The sequence below is a fragment of the Salmo salar genome, chromosome 20 (assembly GCF_965601325.2).
Source record: "Salmo salar chromosome 20, fSalSal1, whole genome shotgun sequence".
Classification (NCBI taxonomy): domain Eukaryota; kingdom Metazoa; phylum Chordata; class Actinopteri; order Salmoniformes; family Salmonidae; genus Salmo; species Salmo salar.
The window spans coordinates 14,128,678-14,148,933 of NC_138310.1; the positions used below are offsets into that span (position 1 = coordinate 14,128,678).

The 20,256-nt window shown below is 40.8% G+C and overlaps 1 protein-coding gene across 1 annotated transcript; it reads right to left on the bottom strand.

Annotated features, from left to right (window-relative positions):
* Positions 1 to 285: 285 nt before the first annotated feature.
* slc6a4b (solute carrier family 6 member 4b) lies at positions 286 to 15,868 on the bottom strand. The gene is made up of 13 exons (XM_014161088.3): positions 15,518 to 15,868; positions 12,089 to 12,223; positions 11,527 to 11,746; positions 11,012 to 11,150; positions 10,530 to 10,664; positions 7,194 to 7,297; positions 5,447 to 5,574; positions 5,142 to 5,254; positions 4,862 to 4,993; positions 4,512 to 4,611; positions 4,161 to 4,261; positions 2,630 to 2,797; positions 286 to 2,420 (listed from the first exon to the last, which is right to left on the bottom strand). The coding sequence occupies exons 1-13, from the start codon at positions 15,738 to 15,740 to the stop codon at positions 2,337 to 2,339; spliced, it is 1,782 nt and encodes a 593-aa protein (XP_014016563.1). The 5' UTR covers positions 15,741 to 15,868; the 3' UTR covers positions 286 to 2,336.
* Between the last annotated feature and the right edge of the window lie 4,388 nt (positions 15,869 to 20,256).

The following is a 20,256-nucleotide window of genomic DNA, read 5'->3' on the forward strand; positions in this document are numbered from 1 at the left end:
TTTGATCGTTTCTGGATATTGCAAATCAGGCTGTTAATTAGAATCTCTCATTGAGGTCTACAGCGACAGCTACCACAATGACATGAGAGGGACAGCTATCAATAATGGACATCCCTACTTCGGCACACGTTCGGCTCTGCACATTTATTTACATTTACTGTTTCAGTCAAGTTGAACAGCAGCAAGCAATCACATCAGTGGCAAATGTGGTTAGTTGAAATGTGGCACGTTAAGATGGTTTTGTTGTTCTAAAAATGAATCGTTAGCTCAAGAAGGACAAAAACGTAAAGATGTAATACACATGTTTATATATTTAGTATCTTTTTAAACTTCTCATTACATGTATACGAGAAAGTTGCCGTCACATCCTACAAACACAGGGACCTGCTTCCTTTTTTATTTAGAAAGGTAAGACTGAAATCACAAAACATTCCAAATATTATATAGCATCATTAAAACGACTCGTCACATTATTCTCTGGAGATAAATGAAACAAAGGTAGAGAGTAAATGGAAATGTGTTACAATCCCTGATAGGCTTTGATTTGGGATTGAGTAACAGTTCAAACAGTCTTATCACATAGAGAAAATAAAACCTTTTTTTTGTTTGTCTGGAGAGGCATAATATCAATACAGAGTTTATAATGCTTTGACGTATCTACAATATTTAGGCAGATTTAAGGCAGAATACACCGGAAGTTGTTTATCCCAACAACAAACACTTAGGAGAAAATAAGTTAACAATTTATTTTGTAGTCCCATTGTAACTGGAATATACCAAGAAACTGCTAAAAATGGGTACCAACCAATCATGTATATAAACCCTGGATTGCTGATGCTATGTATTGGCCATTGAGAGGCTTTGAAGCCACCGGTCAGCCATATTGGTACTCCCCAGTAGGAGCAGTCCTTCATAGGAATGAATGGAATTCGACAGTTTTTCAATTCAATGTTTAACTGACAAAATTACATGTATTTATGTATTTTTTGTTGTAGTGGGGATAGTAACTAAAAATGATACGTTAAGGGAAATGTATGAATTTTTTAAACATTATGTTTAGCTCACATAATATAATTTCAAAGAATGCATTAAGGTGGGTAATAGAATAAATGTTGCAAAAACGAATGTAGACATTAAGAAATGCATTTCTATAGCTTTTAGAATATTTTTTTCTCAACAGTGGTGGAGTGCCAAGATGGAGGCACAGTGGCTTCAACACAGCGCCCACAACTAGACATCTAGTGTATATCTAAATAATTGGTACCAACTGGTTCAAAACAATTGGTAAACACCCAGGATACCAATTACGTAACAATAATTATGTAATTACCATTATACCTTCATTTCCAAGAAAATTACAGGTAAATAGCGGACTATGAAATAAAGCAGAACCTAAAAAGAAAGACTTTTAGCAGCGTATTTGGTCTCATCCGCTAACTGCATTCTTTGAGGTAATCCTTTTAACTTGCATGTTGGTGAGCAACTATTGTCGGTTAAAATCTGTTCAAAAAACCTTTAAGACATTAACCATTTGTCAGCCACATAGTGTAACTTTTTACTTATCACACAGAACAAATGACATTATCTGCTATACTTTGTACGAAAGCCAGTTATTAATAAAGGTTTTCTGGTAATTAATCTTATCTTCAACACACAAGATACTTTTCTTCAAAAATCTCCACTGCATGTAATATTTTGGGATTTTAATTAGACAATTTCCAAAGCTGATTCTCACTGTGGTTGCTTAAAAGGGTACATTATTAAAAAAAAAAAACATGCAAGGGTAATTTAATGTGACTGGGTCATGTTTTTTTAACTGTTAATAATGTAGCAGAAAGAAGTAGGGGTGGCAGGTAGCCTAGTGGTTACAGCATTGGGCTGCTAACCGGAAGGTTGCTGGATCGAATCCCCGAGCTGACAAGGTAAAAATCTGTTCTTCTGTCCCAGTACACGGCAGTTAACCCACTGTTCCCTGGTAGGTTGTCATTGTAAATAAGAATTTGTTCTTAACTGACTTGCCAGGTTAAATGAATAAACAAGTAATTGGTGAGAAGTGACTGCATTGTGTCTTATCTTAATAGCTGTAGAAGTCTGTCTTGTGATCAGACCTACATTTTTCTGTCCAAAATAAACTGTATACTGACAGTATTTGAAGGATGCGTTCACACCGAATATTAATTCATTGTGTTTATTGTACTTACTGAGCTACAAAAAAAAAAAAAAGATTTGTTGAACACTCCATGAGATTGATCTGTATCTGCTGAGTTGGTTCTCATTCAGGAGCCTATTGGTAGAACATTATGTGCCTGGCTGGGTTCTTGGCAACGTAGGTGCTTCTATGGAACAGGACTCATGTTGAGGGAGTCTGTGTGGATCTCTGGCATAATGGTCCTCTCAGGTCTCAGACACACGGCTAGGCGCTGGGAACAACAACAGGTAGAGAGACCAGAGATGGAGTAACAAGAGATAACAACAAGCGTGTAGGATTCATTAAACCATTTGCCATACAGTCATCACATATTGAAATATATGAACTATGTGCTTCTTTTTAGGAAAATAAGTCACACTGACCACACACTACACATCCATTTCTTGTCAATAGCCAACACAGTACATGAGTCCATCAGACCTGTTTCAGTGATCCGGGGGTCCACACCAGTTTGTAGACCATATAGATAGGGATCCACATAAAGGAGGAGGCCCCGATGACGTAGCCCACCGTGATGCTCCAGTCTGGGTACTTGTAGTCAAAGAGTTGGAGGGGGGGTGGCTTAAGCAGGGAGCTCACTATTATATACTGTGAAAGGAGAGAGACAAGTCTCAAAAGTCATGCTCATATTTTTCTCAATTAGAATTCACATATGTGACAATGGCATTAGATGCCTGTGTGCCTCAACAAAAAAAAAGCAGTAAAGCCATTTCAATACATAAAAATGTATATATTTATTTTACGAGGTTATCACAGACCAACGAGGGAGATGAGAGCAGAAACAATTTAGCCCATACAAAAAAGGGGGAATAATAAAGAAGTTAGCTCTGGGAAAATGACTGCTCTTTCAGCAGCGGAAGGCTAAGAGAGATTAAAGGAGATGTATGCAAAGTGGAGGCAGGGATATTACGTTATGCAGGTGAATAAAGTTGACATTTAGGATTGTAGAATATGAACAGGAGAAAAAAATATGAGACTTTGAGGCTGGAGGGAGCTGAGTGTGCTTTACTTCCAGACTGAAGAATTGAAGGTAGAGGAGGATGCTATGCTGACAAATATGGTTGGCAACACTTTACTTTAAAGTCTGCACGTATAATGCATTATGGTGGTATTATAATACATTGTAATACTTGTCATGAACATTCATGACCCTCTTATAATGTCTTATAATCATATCATAATGAGCCTGATTGAATAACAGCCATTTTGAGTCAGTTGAAATGTTGAAACTTAGAGACAATGGCATTTTACAAACTGTATATTAAGCCACTATAAAGGATGATACATGGTTATTACAAGGGACAAAGCGTTATACCTGCAGGCTTTAAGCAAAATATTACCACACAATCTCTAGCAAAGTCCAAATGAAGTGTTAGAAAGTCTGATCCTACACTGACCATCCACCCACGTCATTTAACCTGCCGTGTCCAATGATCCGGACAGGGCAGGTTACCAGAAAGGGCCATGAGGAGGATTTGAAGTTTGCGATATACGAGAGGTTTAAAAATTTTTTTTTTTTGCCAACTATCATTACGCACACCTGCTCCCCATCGTTATGCACACCTGGACTTCATCATTACCTTGGTTACGTACCCTTTCTTTAGCCCTCAGTAGCCCCAGTCTTCAGGCAGTATTGGTTCTGTTCGCGTTCAGTACGGTTCTCCTGTTTTGTTTATCTGCTTATTCTCATTACTAAACTCACCTTCTGCACCTGCTTCCTGACTCCTAGCGTATACGTTACAGAAGCTCTGTGACAGGGAGCTGTAGGTCAATCAGATTGAGTCCCCTGATGTGCGTCAGATTTGTGAACTAGTGCATGACCAACACTGCTAAATCAGTTTTAATTGTCTATAATGAGAGTATGATAACAAAGCTACCTTTTAGGTGGATTCGACAATATATTCCGTCATTTCAAATTTTATCGGTTGGTTTCCCCTCCGGTTCTGCTTACCGCTAGAAATGCAGGACTGATGGCCACCCAGCACACCTTCCAGAATAATCCAGGAGAATAGCCTAACATGGATTTAATGTCATTGCTGAATCTCGTGATACCTGGAAGCAATACAAATTGAAAAGAGAGCACTCAACAACACTATGATAAGAACTATTGAAACAGTTTGTTGTCATGTGAAACCTGAAAAATGTATTTTTGTCAATATAATTCAGGAGTCAGTAGGATGCATAATGCATTACTTCTGCTTTTACAACTACAATAAAAAATAAATGATGATTTCTGTCTCATGCAAGACTACTGGGAGTATAGGAAGCGTGAGATGTAACGTCACTAAATCACCATTCTTACCATAGAACCAGGAAACGGCGATGGCCTCAAGAAAACCAACAGCAATGATGGAGGAACCCACCCCAAATTCCTCCAGCAGTTTCACCACATAGGCCCCGCCCTGAGAGAAACACATGCCTGTCACTTATGTGGTGAAAGGTTCCTTCTGGACAAGTTGATCAAACTAATATAGATTGTTAATTTAGCATTTGTAATTTTAAACGTCATTTTCTGATTAATTCTGTGCCATCTTATAACGACTACTGTTGCATCAGGAGCTTCCAGATCCCTCATGTGCCCTTTTTTTTGTTTACCGTTGCAAAGTTTGTGTCTTCAAAGTGCTTATACATTCTTATTTACGTGTTACCTACATTGGTAAGGGTGCTGAGGGAGCCCAAAAAGCACACAACAACCAAGCCCAGTACAAACAGCTCCCTTCTGTTCGCCAGGTAATCAGGGTATTCATCCATCACAGCAGTAATGATAGCCTCCAGTCCTCCAAACTGAGACAGAGACAAGAGAGGGCCACGTCAATGAGTGTGATTACATATGACCTAAGGACATCACTTAGTTCAGAGATAATCTGACACATCAAGTTAAAGGCAAGTCTCCTTCTTTTGATGAGACACTTCAACCCAAGTTCTGTCATACCGTGCTGTCGAGCCCAAGAGTGATCATCATCACGAAGAAGATGATGGCGAAGAATGTTGACCCTGTCATGTTGGCTATGGCCTCTGGATAGGTGATGAAGAGTAGGCTTGGACCTGGGGATGAGGTGTTCGGGGGTAAATCCCATATTGATAACAATCTAAAGGCTACAATTTCCTACTGTTGCACTAGATATAGAAATACATTCCTGTTGAACATGTACAGTCAGTTACTTAATAAAACTTAATAAAACAGACAAATACACTTAAAACAGGTATTCGGGGAAAAAACAGGTTTTGGCCACTGACCTTTGTCTCTGGCTACATCCTCCACATTCACATTTCTCTTCTCTGCCATGTACCCCAGAACAGTGAAGATCACAAAACCAGACATGAAGCTGGTAAGGCAGTTCACCAGGCTGGTCACTATGGCGTCACTACGGCATCACAACATAGAGACAAACACAGCGCCTGTCTGATCATCTCAAGTATTGTAATTCATTCGTATATATCTTTCTCTGGTTCGGTTGGGAACAGTGGTTACATTGGGATTTTGTGAATGGAGCAACATGGATTACCTTTGTAAGACATGTTCTTGACTGAGCTCACTTGCTAGCAAAGCAAACACAAACAGTGAGTGGACCATTGAGGTATACAGTCATCTAAATGCCATTTCTATGTATATGTAGTGGGGCATTCACTTTCGTTTCATTAGGATAACCCTGTCAGCAAGAGTAAGTCCATTCAGATTCTGTGGGATTCATCAAGTTCTCTGAGAAGCAGCGGTGCCACTGTTTCCTCACGTGCGCCACTGTTACTGTACTAATCACATTAACCATGCACGTTACAGCTGCCTTACAGGGAGCATACAATTCAATTTCTTCAGGAGAGCTCCGTGATCCTTTCATCTCCCACTACGCTGGATTCACCACTCCCTTCTCATAATTGTAATTACATTGTCTTAAAGAGTTGCTGTGGGACATCCGTTTGAGCTCATCTATTCGACACATCATAAATAAATCCCCTAGATTGGCCGGTGTTTCCTCCTCCTCGACGACACAGGGCTGATGCGAATAAAAGTGAGGGCTATAGTTATAGGCTGCCAGAGACGCATGTTTTTGTCACTGGATATCAATGCACGACGGCCTTTTATGAGAGAGATTGGAAACGCTACCATAGAAATCCAGCCAAACTCTATACTCCTACATCACTGGTGTATGGGACATTCAGGAGGAGCAGCCTCCTTTTCCATCCTGGACACACTTACCTCCTCTGAGTCATTCTAGTTTGAATTTTTTACTTGTTTGGAAGTGAATGATGCGGTTGACAGTTTCATTAGCTCTCAAAGGTGTGTGGCTCAGTTGGTAGTGTGTGGCGCTAGCAATGCCAGGTTTGTGGGTTTGATTCCTGCTGGGGCAACCCATATGAAAATGGATGCACATACATTTGGATGCAAGCTTAGGATACAAGCGTCTACTAAATGGCAAATGTGAATACAGGCAGATACACTGAGTGTACAAAACATTAGGAACACCTTCCTAATATTGAGTAGCACCCCCTTTTGCCCTCTGAACACATTTGTCGGGGCATGGACTCTACAAGGTGTCGAAAGCGTTCCATAGGGATGCTGGCCCACGTTGACTCCAATGCTTCCCACAGTTGTGTCAAATTGGCTGGATGTCCTTTGGGTGGTGGACCATTCTTGAAACACACGGGAAACTCAGCAGCGTTGCAGTTCTTCACACTCAAACCGGCACCTACTACCATACCCCGTTTAAAGTCACTTAAATCTTTTGTCTTGCCCATTCACCCATTGAATGGCACACATACACAATCAATGTCTCAATTGTCTCAAGGCTTAAAAATCCTTCTTTAACCTGTCTTGTCCCCTTCCAGTACAAGGATCGAAGGGGATTTAACAGATGACATCAATAAGGGATTATAGCTTTCACCTGGATTCACCTGGTCAGTCTATGTCATGGAAAGTGTATGTCATGTTTTGTACACTTAGTGTATATTTATTATTATTTACGGGAGTTTTAGAATCAGCTCTTACCGATAACAGTTGTTTGTGAAGGGGTTGTAGCTGGAGAGGGCGAGGAGCACCCCAAAGCCCGGCCCCAAGGAGAAGAAGATCTGAGCCGCAGCATCTACCCACACCTACAAAACACATGGATGTGAATTACACACAAATGACCGAACCTGAGGGATTTACCTGCAATCTCAGAACATCAGATTCAGTGCTTTGACTTGTATAGCATCCCTGTATATCTCACCAGTATAAAGACCTGTGTCAAGCTACTGAAAGGCGAACTGTTCCTGTCTGTCAGCCAGCCAGTGTGTCTGTCTCACAATCCTCCGCTATTGTGGCGCTTTAAATGTAATGCTAATTCATTTCTCATGTTCAAATTTCTCTATTGGACAGCTGATTCCCTCCATGCATCCAAATCATATCATATCATATCTGTGCACCGTGTTTCCTGTTTAATACAAATGTATATAATAAGTGACAGGTAACGCTTGAAATGAAAGTCTGCACATGTAATAATGTATAGTTAGTGTGCTTGCTGAAGGCAAGACCACTCTAGATTTCTCATATAGTCATTACTATTATTCCACTCCCTCTTGTACTTAAACCACATAAGCTATTAACACTAAACCAACTTTAGAATGTGCAGACAGACCATCTTCAGGTTGCTTGAGAAAATATTTATGATGCTATTTATAGTTTTTGTACTACAACCATATTTGCATGAAACTCAATGCAAGTCAATGGCCGTAGACTTGATTATTCGACTTAGATTATTTGCATTCAGAGTTTTTATTTTATTTATACTTTTTTAAACTATAACGATTTCAAATGGGCAATGTTCACATTGGCGTCAATGGCTACCATGATAGGTAGATTTTCACAGTGCCACTGCTTTCTAACAATTCAATCTAGAAACTCCAAACCAAGTTTAGGATGATGGAAACACTTCATAGATTCAAACATGCTTTCATTCCTACATCCTTTAATCAGTTGACATGCCCTTAAATGTGCATATTAGAGCAAACACCGCAACTCTGTAACCGTATAAACAAGTGGTTCCCAAAAATGTTTGGTTACTGTACCACCAACTGAATTTTGCTCTGCCCGGAGTACCCCTGAAGTACCTCCTCATTTGCATTTTACCAGTAGGCCTATGGGCTCATCAGTCTTATCAAGTACCCCCTGTGGATAGGCCAAGTCCTTGTACCCCTGGTTGGGAACCACTGGTATAAACTATCAAAGCGAAACAACTTTCAAATGTGCAGATTGCCCCAACAAAGTTGACTTAAAAAAAAAACCGTTTTGATAGTATCTATACTTTTTGTACTACAACAATATTTAATTGAGCTCCCAATGCATTTCAATGGTAATAAAAGGGCCATAGAATTACATGGGGAACATTTGTCTATGGTACTTCTCTTGAACCATTTAAGCTGTCAATTCCAAACCAATGCTGAAATGTGCAGACTGACTCAACATAGATTGCTTGCGTACAGGTTTGTGATACTATTTATACTTTTTGAACTATAACCATTTAAAATGTGCATAAATGAACATGAGTTTAAACGACAACTATAGGAACACAGAGGTACCTAGCCATTCAAAATGGTCCTGCTCCTTGGCCAATAAAGCTACAGCACCAACTTTAACATTCAGGCTATCCTGCTTTCAAATTCTCTTCAACATGTATACATTGTAATCATTCGAATTAGCATAAATTAGCATAACACTTAACGGATTCAATGACAACCATAAGAACACTGTGGTAGACATTGTACATGCTACTGTTCTTAAATCATTTCAGCTGCAAACATTAAAACAACTTTAACATTTTCAAAACTTTAGAAATGATCATTTAAATTAGCCTACATTTGCATAAAATAACCCACCAGCTGTAATAGTAACTCTTGAACCGTTCAAGCCAGAGACACCAAACCAACTTTTACATGTTCAGACTATCCTGTCCTATTTCAAGACAAGCTAGCAAGCACACACATTTTCTTTGGGAAATGTACTTTCTAGTTATTTCCATGTGCCTTTATAATGTCTACACACGTTTGGCTCTTTTGTCAGGATAATAAGACATTATAAAGGGGTCATTCATGCTGATGTCAAATTTTGCAATGCATTGCACATCATAATGCTTTATCCTTGCAGCGTAAGCACAAATTATAGGGTGTTCATTGAATAGCCAAAATTGTCATATTTTCCAATGGATTACTGTGACCTGTTGTGTCCAATGACATTTCTGCTAAATGATAGCCTCATACAAATCCTATTTCACAGCTGTACTGAGAGAGATCTGAAGAGAAGCATGCACTTGTAAAGGGAGAGGAGGGCGAAAGAGAGAGAGTGTATGTGTGCGTGAGAGAGAATGAGTGGGGGGGCTTTGTTAATGGAAAAAATCTAAACCAACTACGCATCTCATTATCGCGTGGCTTATTTAAGCATCTCATCTCATCCATATTCCCTTGAACCAAAGCGCTCACTCATACTGAGCCAACAACACAGCACTGTACCATCAGAGAGTAGAATGCAAGAAAGCAAAGTTAAAGGACATTATGGTAGAGGAACTTTCCACGGGTTGGCAGAAAGCGTATGTTTACAGTTTTCAGCGATTCAGTATTTTCAACCTAACTTCCGTTTCCCCTGAAAAACAGAGGTGGGGACTCCGCTCAGGCGTCTTTTAACACCTTCTATGTTATGGTAGAGGTAGAGTCAGACTGTTCTCAATATACTGGTTGCAATGACATCAGGCTGACATCTTTTGTGACGTCATGTTCAGGTTGTTTGAACAGCTTTATAGCCACCAGAAAAAGACCTCCCCATAACCAGAAAACCAGTGTACAGATGCATTCTTTTTGGGGGCGCATATCACAGCAGAGCACAGCATGCTGTACTTGCACGGGGGAAAAATATTTGACCGCATTCAATTTACCCTTCAATAACCCGTGCAAAAATATGGGCCGGGGCTTAGCGAAAGGTCAAATTGAAATAACAAATGCCACATCCTCTTCATCGCTAGGGACATTACATTTTTTTTGTATAGGATTGACTGTGTTGGATCACTGCTGTGCACTGCCTTTCTTTCACAGATTTTGACACAGGAGAGTGCAAAATGCTGTGATGTGACACACGCAAAAAAAATGACTGCATCCAAATAACAACATTATAACATCCTATAGCAAATTTTGCCCGATCACTGTAATAAACAAATTGTCATTTGAAATGGTACGAAAATGATCAGACAACACTGTGAAATTCCTCACCCTATTTTAGTGTTTCCCGCTCCAAACAGATGATCATATGGAATTGATGTGATAATGGACAAGTGTTCTGTGTTTCTTCTCTATAACTCACACTGGTCTCGAAGAGTTTCTCCCATTTTGGCTTTAGGTAGAAGACCACTCCCTTCCATGCACCTGGTAGGGTGGCACCACGGATCAACAGGATGAAGAGCACCACATATGGCAAGGTGGCCGTCACCCACACTACCTGGCACGGGAAGGGCAAAGCAGCGAGAGAGAGAGAGAGAGAGAGAGAGAGAGAGAGAGAGAGAGAGAGAGAGAGAGAGATGGGGGACAGATGAGAAGGGAAGATAAATGGAGATTACAGACAAGTAAATCACACTGGACATTGCATTGTAATGACCCTAGTCTTGATAAGCCCATTGTGAACACCACCAACTGAAATATTTCTCTGTGGCTAGTGCGTTAGCCTTGGGGTCGGATGACCCGGAACCGTACTAACCACAGCCGTTTTGCTACAATTTACAACAATGATCCGGAAATTATCCCCACACACTGATACGGTTTCCTGGAAGAGTGGCTTAGACATGCTACCTTCCCTGATGTCTTCACTCCCTTCCAGAGACTGAAGTAAACGATAGTGAAGATGAGAAAGAGGCAGAGCATCAGCTGCCAGCGAACACCCCCCACGTTACGCAGCCCATCAGACTTGTGGATCTCCAGGACGTTCCTCCTGTATAGGAAAAATACATTAGTACTGTGTTTGCATTTACTTACCTTTACCTGTAGGCTTACCTACATCGCTAAAACTAATGGTGCCTTGTGGTTCGATATAGATCCATTTTTAGGGCTATATATGAAGAGAGACATTTTTGTTTCGATAGATAGAGCACCATTTTTTGTTGTCTATCAGCTTTACATAATCACAGCATGTTTCAGCACTTGTGAGCAAGTGTTTAATTGAAACATTTAAATGAGAATACAATGAAAATGTATTTTGAAACATTTGAATGCGATGAAACGATTACAAAGATGTCAAACAATTGACGTGGCTATTCAAGGTCACGGTAACGTATTCCCTGTGCTGTCCGCCACTTACATGGACTTACGTGTAAAATTCCTCAGCAGGTGACCTGGAGTAGTTGTTCCAGGTCACGTTGTCTTTCAGGAAGTAGTTGGTGCAGTTTTCAGTGTTCCAGGCATTGTCACAGTTGGTCCAGGGCAGGACGCTGGCGAAGGACGAGTAGAAGTAGAAAAGTGCCCAGGCGATGATGGTGTTGTAGTAGAAGGAGACGTACAGCGCGATGACACAGATCGCATACCCAATGCCTGAAACCATGGACAGATGGATCAGTGAGATCAGAGATTAGAGACATGTGCCTCTATGCAACATGATGCCATTTTGAAATGACCAATTACTATGTCGTTTTAGGCATTTAGTGTAAGTTTCATATGCTGAGGACTGTACTGTACTTTACCTTTCAATTGGCCCACTTTCCAAACGATTCCATAGCTACCTTGTTCTTATCAATAAACTGTTGAATTGTCAACAGCAAGGGCTATGTGAACGGGAGAAGAAGATGTGTAGTATGCAAGTAATGTAAAGACGTGCACTGGTGTGGGGTCAGTGAGATGTGAGGTGGGTTGTTTTGTAAATGATGCCAGTCCTACCTTTGAAGATGGGGCATATGTGTTTCCATATGGATATGGCGCCAGTTCTGTGGAACTGTCCCAGGGCCAGTTCCATGTAAAATAGTGGCACCCCTCCAAAGATGGCCATGACAATGTAGGGGATGAGGAAAGCCCCTGTCCAGAGATGTAAAGAGGGAAAATCACAGGTCTGACTCATAACTATATGGAGATCACATTGGGTTGATGAAGATGTAGGCCTAACCTCCTCCTCGGGCTATTGCCACATCACAAGTGTCAGACGTGCAAGATGTGAGATGTATTAGGAAGGACAGTCACTTTACAAATTGTTACTTTACTGCTTAGTAGTTTAATATGTAAGGAAATCGGGTAACACGTTACTTATAGAATCCATTTCATGCATTGTGATGAAGTTGTAATGCATTGTAAGACATGCAGTAATAATGCATGTAAGACTTTTAAGTCATGTATGACCCGTTTGTAATGTATTGTAACCATTTCATAATGATCTGGACTAAATAACAGCCAGTTTAAGACAGTTGAAATGCTACGCATAGAGAGACAGAACATGTTATTTATAAGCCTTGCTATAACACATTAAAAGGCTCATACAGTATTATCAACTCATAATAAGCTGGGGATGAAAATTTTTATTTGGTCTTACTGCTATTAACCCATACTAATGCATTGAATAACAGATTCACTACATGGAACAACAGATAGTCCCCACAAAAAATCAAAAGGAAGTTTGTTCTGAAGTGTCTGTCCTATAAGAAATATCTGGAAACATAATTATTCTATTTTTTTTTTTTTACATGTAATTAAACCCCTTATTTTTGGCTCGAAACAGTCTCCATATATACTTCAATTCATTTTTTCAACTGGTACAGGGGACCTTCAGACGAGTCTTGTGAGGCCTGTGGGCGTCCTAGAGCAAAAATAAAAGGAGAACACAGTCGCGTTCGTGAGAGTCTCATCTTTCCATAGAGGGGTTAAACCGTTTGGCCAAACCGTTCGGACGCTACAGACGATTTTGTGAGAAGACTGATTTTCGGGATGTCTCATGGTCTGATCTGCCACCTTTCACTGCAGATGCGGAAGTGCGACATCGGCGGATATCTCTCGCTTAAACGGACAGCTTTTTATGGGGACGCGGACATCGATTTAAGGGTTTTTTAAACAGGTTATAAAACATTATACCTGGATGCTTTAAGTTAAGTGTTTATCTTTAACGAAGCAATCAGCAGTTGAAACGATAACAAAGTGTTGTCCCCGCCTCTGTTTTGGCAAAAAGCTGAGGGATAGGGATGGAGAGATCTAACCACTGTAAAATGTATAAACACAGCTATGGATGCAAGGACTGACCATTCATGATATCAAAATGATAGTTTTAACCATGTTTTAAGGATAAATAGTGTTTCTTTACATTTACTTTGTTTCCAAACATTGGAGTAACACATGCTTATATTTTGGGTTCTGATGGGGTACGACAGTCAACCAAGCTATCATGGGGCATTTATAAGTTATTCTTCAAGAATTAATGGGTACATAACATGAATTTATAAGTCCAAAAAATGGATGTAGCAACTGCAGATTGTCCCTTTAAATACACTTTGACTACTTTTTGCACAAATGTATGTGTATTTATGTATTCAATGTTTTGGCGACAGTTTTTTTTTTTTTATTGAAATGAATTACATTCATATCATCCAAAGATTCGGAAAGTCTTTGCTTTTTAAATCAGATCATCTGTCAAATGATTGCTACACTCTTAGAAAAAAAGGTGCTATCTAGAACCTAAAAGGGTTCTTCGGCTGTCCCCATAGGAGAATCCTTTCAAGAACCATTTTTGGTTCCAGGTAGAACCCTTTCCACACAGTGTTCTACATGGAGGATAAAAAAGGGTTCTACCTCAAACCAAAAAGGGTTCTACTGTGGCGATAGCCAAAGAACCCTTTTGGAACGCTTTTTTCTTAGAGTGTAGGGTTTTCTGTATATCCCTACACATTTTAGAACTTAAAACAATTTTTTTTTTCAGAACAGAAGTTACATGCAAATGGATACATGGTCTTGCCTACTTTTAGACAGTGGTGGAAAAAGTACCCAATTGTCATATTTGAGTAAAAGTAAAGATACCTTAATAGAAAATGACTCAAGAAAAAGTGAAAGCCACCGAGTAAAATACTACTTGTGTAAAGTCTGAAAGTATTTGGTTTTAAATATACTTAAGTATCAAAAGTACGTGTAATTGCTCAAATATACTTGAGTATCAAAAGTAAAAGTAAATGTATAAATAATTTCATATTCCTTATATTAAGCAAACCAGAAGGCACCATTTTCTTGTTTTTTTAAAATGTACAGATGTCCAGGGGCACACTGCAACATTCAGACATCATTTACAAAGGAGCCATGTGTGTTTAGTGAGTCCACCAGATCAGAGGCAGTAGGGATCCCCAGGGATGTTCTTTTGATAAGTGTGTGAATTGGACCATTTTCCTGTCCTGCTAAGCACTCAAAATGTAATGACTACTTTTGGCTGTCAGGGAAAATATCTGGAGGAAAAGTACATTATTTTCTTTAGGAATGCAGTGAAGTAAAAGTAAAAATTGTCAAAAATATCAATAGTAAAGTAGAGTACAGATACTCAAAAAAACGACTTAAGTAGTACTTTAAAGTATTTTTTATTTAAGTACTCTACACAACTGCAGTTGTGCCACTGTAAGGTGCATAAAATTACTGCAACAAGTGAAGTATTCCCTCTAGTCAAACCACAAACGGTAGCCTTCTACACGTGAGGTGTAAACACAACGGTAATTACAGATGTAATACAAAAAAATATATGTTTTCATGCAACCAAATACAATATTGAGAGACTTTTTAATTCGTTTATAGCCTATAATCTCGATAGGCTAGACATTTTCCACTTTCCATTTCCCATAATACTGATCAGATTAGAGGCAGGCCTATGTTTTGTAGGCTCATTCAGTACCGCGTCCGACGTCGTTTGGGACATTTTAAACTAGTCCATTATCGAACGCTGTCTTTTCGAAGTCATCTTGGCAGATGAGCTTTCCTAATAGTCTAGGTTATAAACAGGAAAACCTATGCTATACATAGTACAATACTTTATTTACTTTTATGCTTAACTAAAATGTTTTACTTCAGTGGGTTTCAGTGAGTTCATTGGAATGGGTTGCAGGCTCTCGAGCATGTGAAGCTAATTTCAGCACCATGGACAGCAGGAGGTATAGCCTTCCCAAGTGCGCGCATGAGAGACACTATCGTTGTCAAATCCTTCATTCCAAACTTATGCTATCTAAAGAATAATATGAAAAAAATGATATTCAGCCATATCTAACATTAAGAAAGATAAGACCACATAAATGAAAGTAAGGTCATAGATTAGCCAACTAAAATAGAAAGCAAATAATTAAAGAATTGAACTCTTACCGCCTCCATTTTGGTAACAAATGTATGGAAATCTCCAAACGTTTCCTAAGTCTACCGCGAAGCCAATGACCGATAAAAGAAAATCCATCTTTTTGCTCCATTTGTCTCTTGAGTTCGTCTGTGTGATCACAGGTACCGGCACTGGGTTGTTGTTGTAACCGGTGTTTGAGGGGCCCTGTGCGCTCAGGCTTCCCGTTGGGGTCGCTGTGTCTTGGCGGGTCATGGTTGGCGGACTATCAAAAGCCAGTCTGCCGTCTGAGCAGGTAAGTTTGAAAAAACTGACAAGCTTCAGAGGCACAGAAGATTCTCATATTATGGGCGATGACAGGTCAGAGTGGGAGGTGTAGGAGGGACTGCACATTGCTACTTGATAGAGTTGTCAATCACTAGGCTCATGGAGTAGAACTCCCTCTGCACACATTAATATCAACAAAATGAGCTCCACTCCAACCGCGACGAGTTTTTGGTTCCCTAAATTTGGCTACAATTGTAGAAACCCTGGCCTCTATTAACCCACATTTTAGAAACTATTATTTAACAACACTAGCCTACAGGCTTTTCAAGAGATCTACTACTTGGTTGAATTTATGTATTGTTTAGGTTCCCTGTAGCCCAATTTCATTATTAGACTACTATATGTGTCTTGATGTATCTTGTCAGAATACATTTTTGAATTCATTTGAGAATTCATATGAGTATTTAGTATTAAAGAATGCTGTGGATCTAAATGGTAACTTGTGATGGAGGGGAGGAGGAATTAAGCTACTCAAATTCACTGTATGCAAATGTTATAGTCCACCACATCTTTAAAGAGGTCTTGACTTTATGGCACCATGGTAGCATGCAGAATCATGCCTACAAGTCCCAATCTTGACAGTATGACACAACTTTTTAAAGCTCTTGTCGGTGTTGAATCCACACCTGACAATGCAAAGTCCCATGACAAAAGATTGGTAAAAGACGGCTGAAGAAAGGTGTGTGTGTGTGTGTTGGTGTGTGTGTGTGTGTGTGTGTGTGTGTGTGTGTGAATGAAATACACGTGAACCCTGACCATTTTGAACTCTTTAAGTACATAAAGTCTCGAGGCGTCTTGGCTCCCTGAGTCCAGGGTAATGCTTTTGGTGAGGAGACAACAGCACAGACCAGAAGCTCTGTGGCTTAACTGGACTCGTTAGTGAAACCTAATTAAATGACCTTGTAATTGAATCCACCACTTTTAGCACTGGCCGATTTCAAAAGTCCTACAGAGTCATAACCAAATATACAGACTGTCATAATCTTGCAGGTCAATGAGTGGAGAGTGCACCAAATGAAGTTAGTTTGGAAAATGGATATGACAATGTGATTGGATGAGCAACATTCAACACCATCATGAACTTGTCACTTAAAGCCAAATGGTGGTTGCTGCTGCCTGGCCTGTCTAAAGTTTCCTCCTCTAACGTGCAGAGTCATACAGTAGGCTACTTATTCTATACTCTTGTTTTATACTGTTAAGACAAATCATTTAATTGAAAACGTTAGTAAATCGTTTTTAGAGGACAATATACAATAATAATCCCAAGGCTACATGATATTTGCAGTAGGCCTACTGTGAGTGTCAAAAGAGTTGGTCCTCCCTTTGCTGCTATAACAGCCTCCACTCTTCTGGGAAGTCTTTCCACTAGATGTTGGAACATTGCTGCGGAGACTTGCTTCCATTCAGCCAAAATAGCATTATTAAGGTTGGGTACTGATGTTGGGCGATTAGGCCTGGCTCGCAGTCGGCGTTCCAATTCATCCCAAAGGTGTTTGATGGGGTTGAGGTCAGAGCTTTGTGCAGGCCAGTCAAGTTTTTCCACACCGATCTCGACAAACCCTTTCTGTATGGACCTCACTTTGTGCACAGGGGCATGGTCATGCTGAAACAGGAAAGGGCCTTCCCCAAACTGTTGGCTCAAAGTTGGAAGCACAGAATCGTCTAGAATGTCTATGTATGCTGTAGCATTAACGCTTCAAACACACCGACAGCGTCATTGCGCAAAATAATATGCAGCATCATCTGGATCTGTATACAACAAAAGTTCAACATTCACCTTCTGCTACCATTTCTGTCAAGCCATCTACCCATACAGTTTGACGCATACGTTCGATAAATCCAACATATGCACCACACCGAACACACTACAACTGCCTCTGCAACGCAATGCTTCAAGGCATTAATGTAATTCTAGTGTACCAAAATGCAATAACGCTGTCGGTGTGATTGAAGCGTAAGATTTCCCTTCACTGGAACTAAGGGGCCTAGCCCTAACCATGAAAAACAGCCATAAACCACTATTGCTCCTCCACCAAACTTTACAGTTGGCACTATGCATTGGGGCAGGTAGCGTTCTCATGGCATCTGTTAAACCCAGATTCGTCCATCGGACTGCCAGATGGGGAAGCGTGATTCATCACTCCAGAGAAAGCGTTTCCACTGCTCCAGAGTCCAATGGCGGCAAGCTTTACAGCACTCGACGCTTCAGCACTCTGCGGTCCTGTTCTGTGAGCTTGTGTGGCCTACCACTTCACGGCTGAGCCATTGTTGCTCCTAGACGTTTCCACTTCACAATAACAGCACTTACACTTACAGTTGACCGGAGCAGATCTAGCAGGGCAGAAATTTGACAAACTGATTTGTTGGAAAGATGGAATCCTATGATGGTGCCATGTTGAAAGCCACTGAGCTCTTCAGTAAGGCCATTCTACTGCCAATGTTTGTCTATGGAGATTGCATGGTGGTGTGCTCAATTTTATACACCTGTCAGCAACGGGTGTGGCTGAAATAGCCGAATCCACTAATTTGGAAGGGTGTCCACATACATTTGTATATACAGTGAATCTCATGATGAGGACCTTTTCACCAGCTCCTATAGCTCAAACCTTATATTGCAAACATCAACCCACTGCTAAAGCTGTGACAGGAGACTGAGGATAGGGTGAACAGCCAGTCAGGGGGAAACGCCATGTCTGCTCAGGCAAAGACTGGGGGGCCCTGAAGGCCAAACCACCACAGCCACAAATCCCTCACTATATGGCACTGGCAATCTTCTACATACAAGCCTGTCAATCTGCGTTGGCACAAAAGGGCAAAAGAACATCGGACTGACAGGGCCTCCCTGCACATGCCCTGGTGTCCATTAGAGACTGTCGACTCTGATCACACACGGACGTGTGCAAGATGGCGGCCTTGCACTCATATCTCAGGGGAGCTGTCACTGACATCTCCGCGCCCACAGTCCGAGCGATATGGATATGCACCGTTGTTGTTTTTTTCTCATCATTTTTTTTGCACGTGTTGTTACTGGTCTTGTTCTTCTTTTGTGTCCCCATCCTCATTTCTTTCTCCTCTGCACCTGAAGCGCAGATTTCTTTTGGGGAACATTCTCCTGTGAACACATCCATTCTGACTCAAAAGAATACCCTGTGTCTTGTTATCACTCTGAGTGGAGATTTCCAGCCATCTACTGGTGCTGTAGTCAACCTGGGCTTCCAGTGGATTACAGACAGGTGATGGCATCATTTGGCAAAGTCATTCCTATGAGTTTTAAGGGAATTAGGCACCAAACAGAAGAAAATGGACATTGCAAAACATTTTGTTGTTGTTGTGTGTGTGCCTGAATTGTGTGCCTGAATGAATACAACAACCCTGTTGTGCTTTTTGTATTGCGCTGGCGTGAGCGCTGTGATGATGTGAAGACCGATGGGCCTGCCATCCATGAGTAAGTGGATAGAAAGTGGGTACAAAGTGTAGTCAGGCAGAAGTCCTGGCATGGAATTAAACTCACTACATTATCTAAAATAACAGTAATGAGTGAGTCATCCCAGGAAGGGAATCCCAGTGTTAAAGGTACAATGCAGAGTTTGTGCTGTCGGTCGACCATGAGCAATCACAATAACAACATGATAATATCTCTCATTATCATAACATTCATCAGAAGTCAGTGGAAGAAGAGCACTGCCCAAATCCTTTTAAACTTCACATAGCGACGGGGGACGGGGGTATTAAATGGCACTGAGGAAATATATTACAATAAAAATAATATTACTAGGCTACAAAGAGGTATTAAATGGCACCGCCAGCATATCTACTTTGACAGAAGGCCTTCAATGACAATTCGATTTGTGGAATGAGAATGTAGGAGTATTGCTATTTCACACTCTCAGTTTCCTAGTTATCTAATAACGACATCCATAGGAGATGGCATAGAGTGTCAGGCTCACCAGAGACGAGGGTTACAAAATCTCAGACAGTATCACTTTTCCTCGGGTTTATTTCAGCTGACCACTTTATGACCCTCTTCAAAACGAGTATGTGAACATGTCTACCTGTCATGCTGTAAAGCATGCGTCTGCTCGTTGGTATTTTGACAGGCATCAAGAAAGTAAAAACCCCAAGCTTCAGTGGGAGTGCGGGGGGAATCAAACATCCTCAGAGGGCAGAAGGGCAATGAGAGAGAAGGATGGTCAAGGCCCACAGCATAGGAATAAGAGGCCGGTGTCTGGCCCTGCTAAGCAATGTCCACTTCCTACTCTGTCATCCTGCATTACCTGTCTGCCCTTTCACCACCTGATCTAGCTGACAGGTTGGCCCCCCTGGGCCCCCCATCTGCAGCCAGGGGCCAGAGGGAACCCAAGCTGCTCACACTCCAATGGGCTGCACCAACAAGGGTTTGGTCAAGTCCACACCCAGCACATCTACTGTACTACCTGTCCTCATC

Coding starts and splice junctions, on each gene's coding strand:
- slc6a4b (XM_014161088.3), bottom strand. CDS start 15,740: ATGACCCGCCAAGACACAGCGACCCCAACGGGAAGCCTGAGCGCACAG. Junction 12,224..15,517: donor TTGTTACCAAAATGGAGGCG/GTAAGAGTTCAA, acceptor ATCTCTGGACAG/GGGCTTTCCTCATCCCCTAC. Junction 5,255..5,446: donor GGATGTAGCCAGAGACAAAG/GTCAGTGGCCAA, acceptor CCTCATCCCCAG/GTCCAAGCCTACTCTTCATC.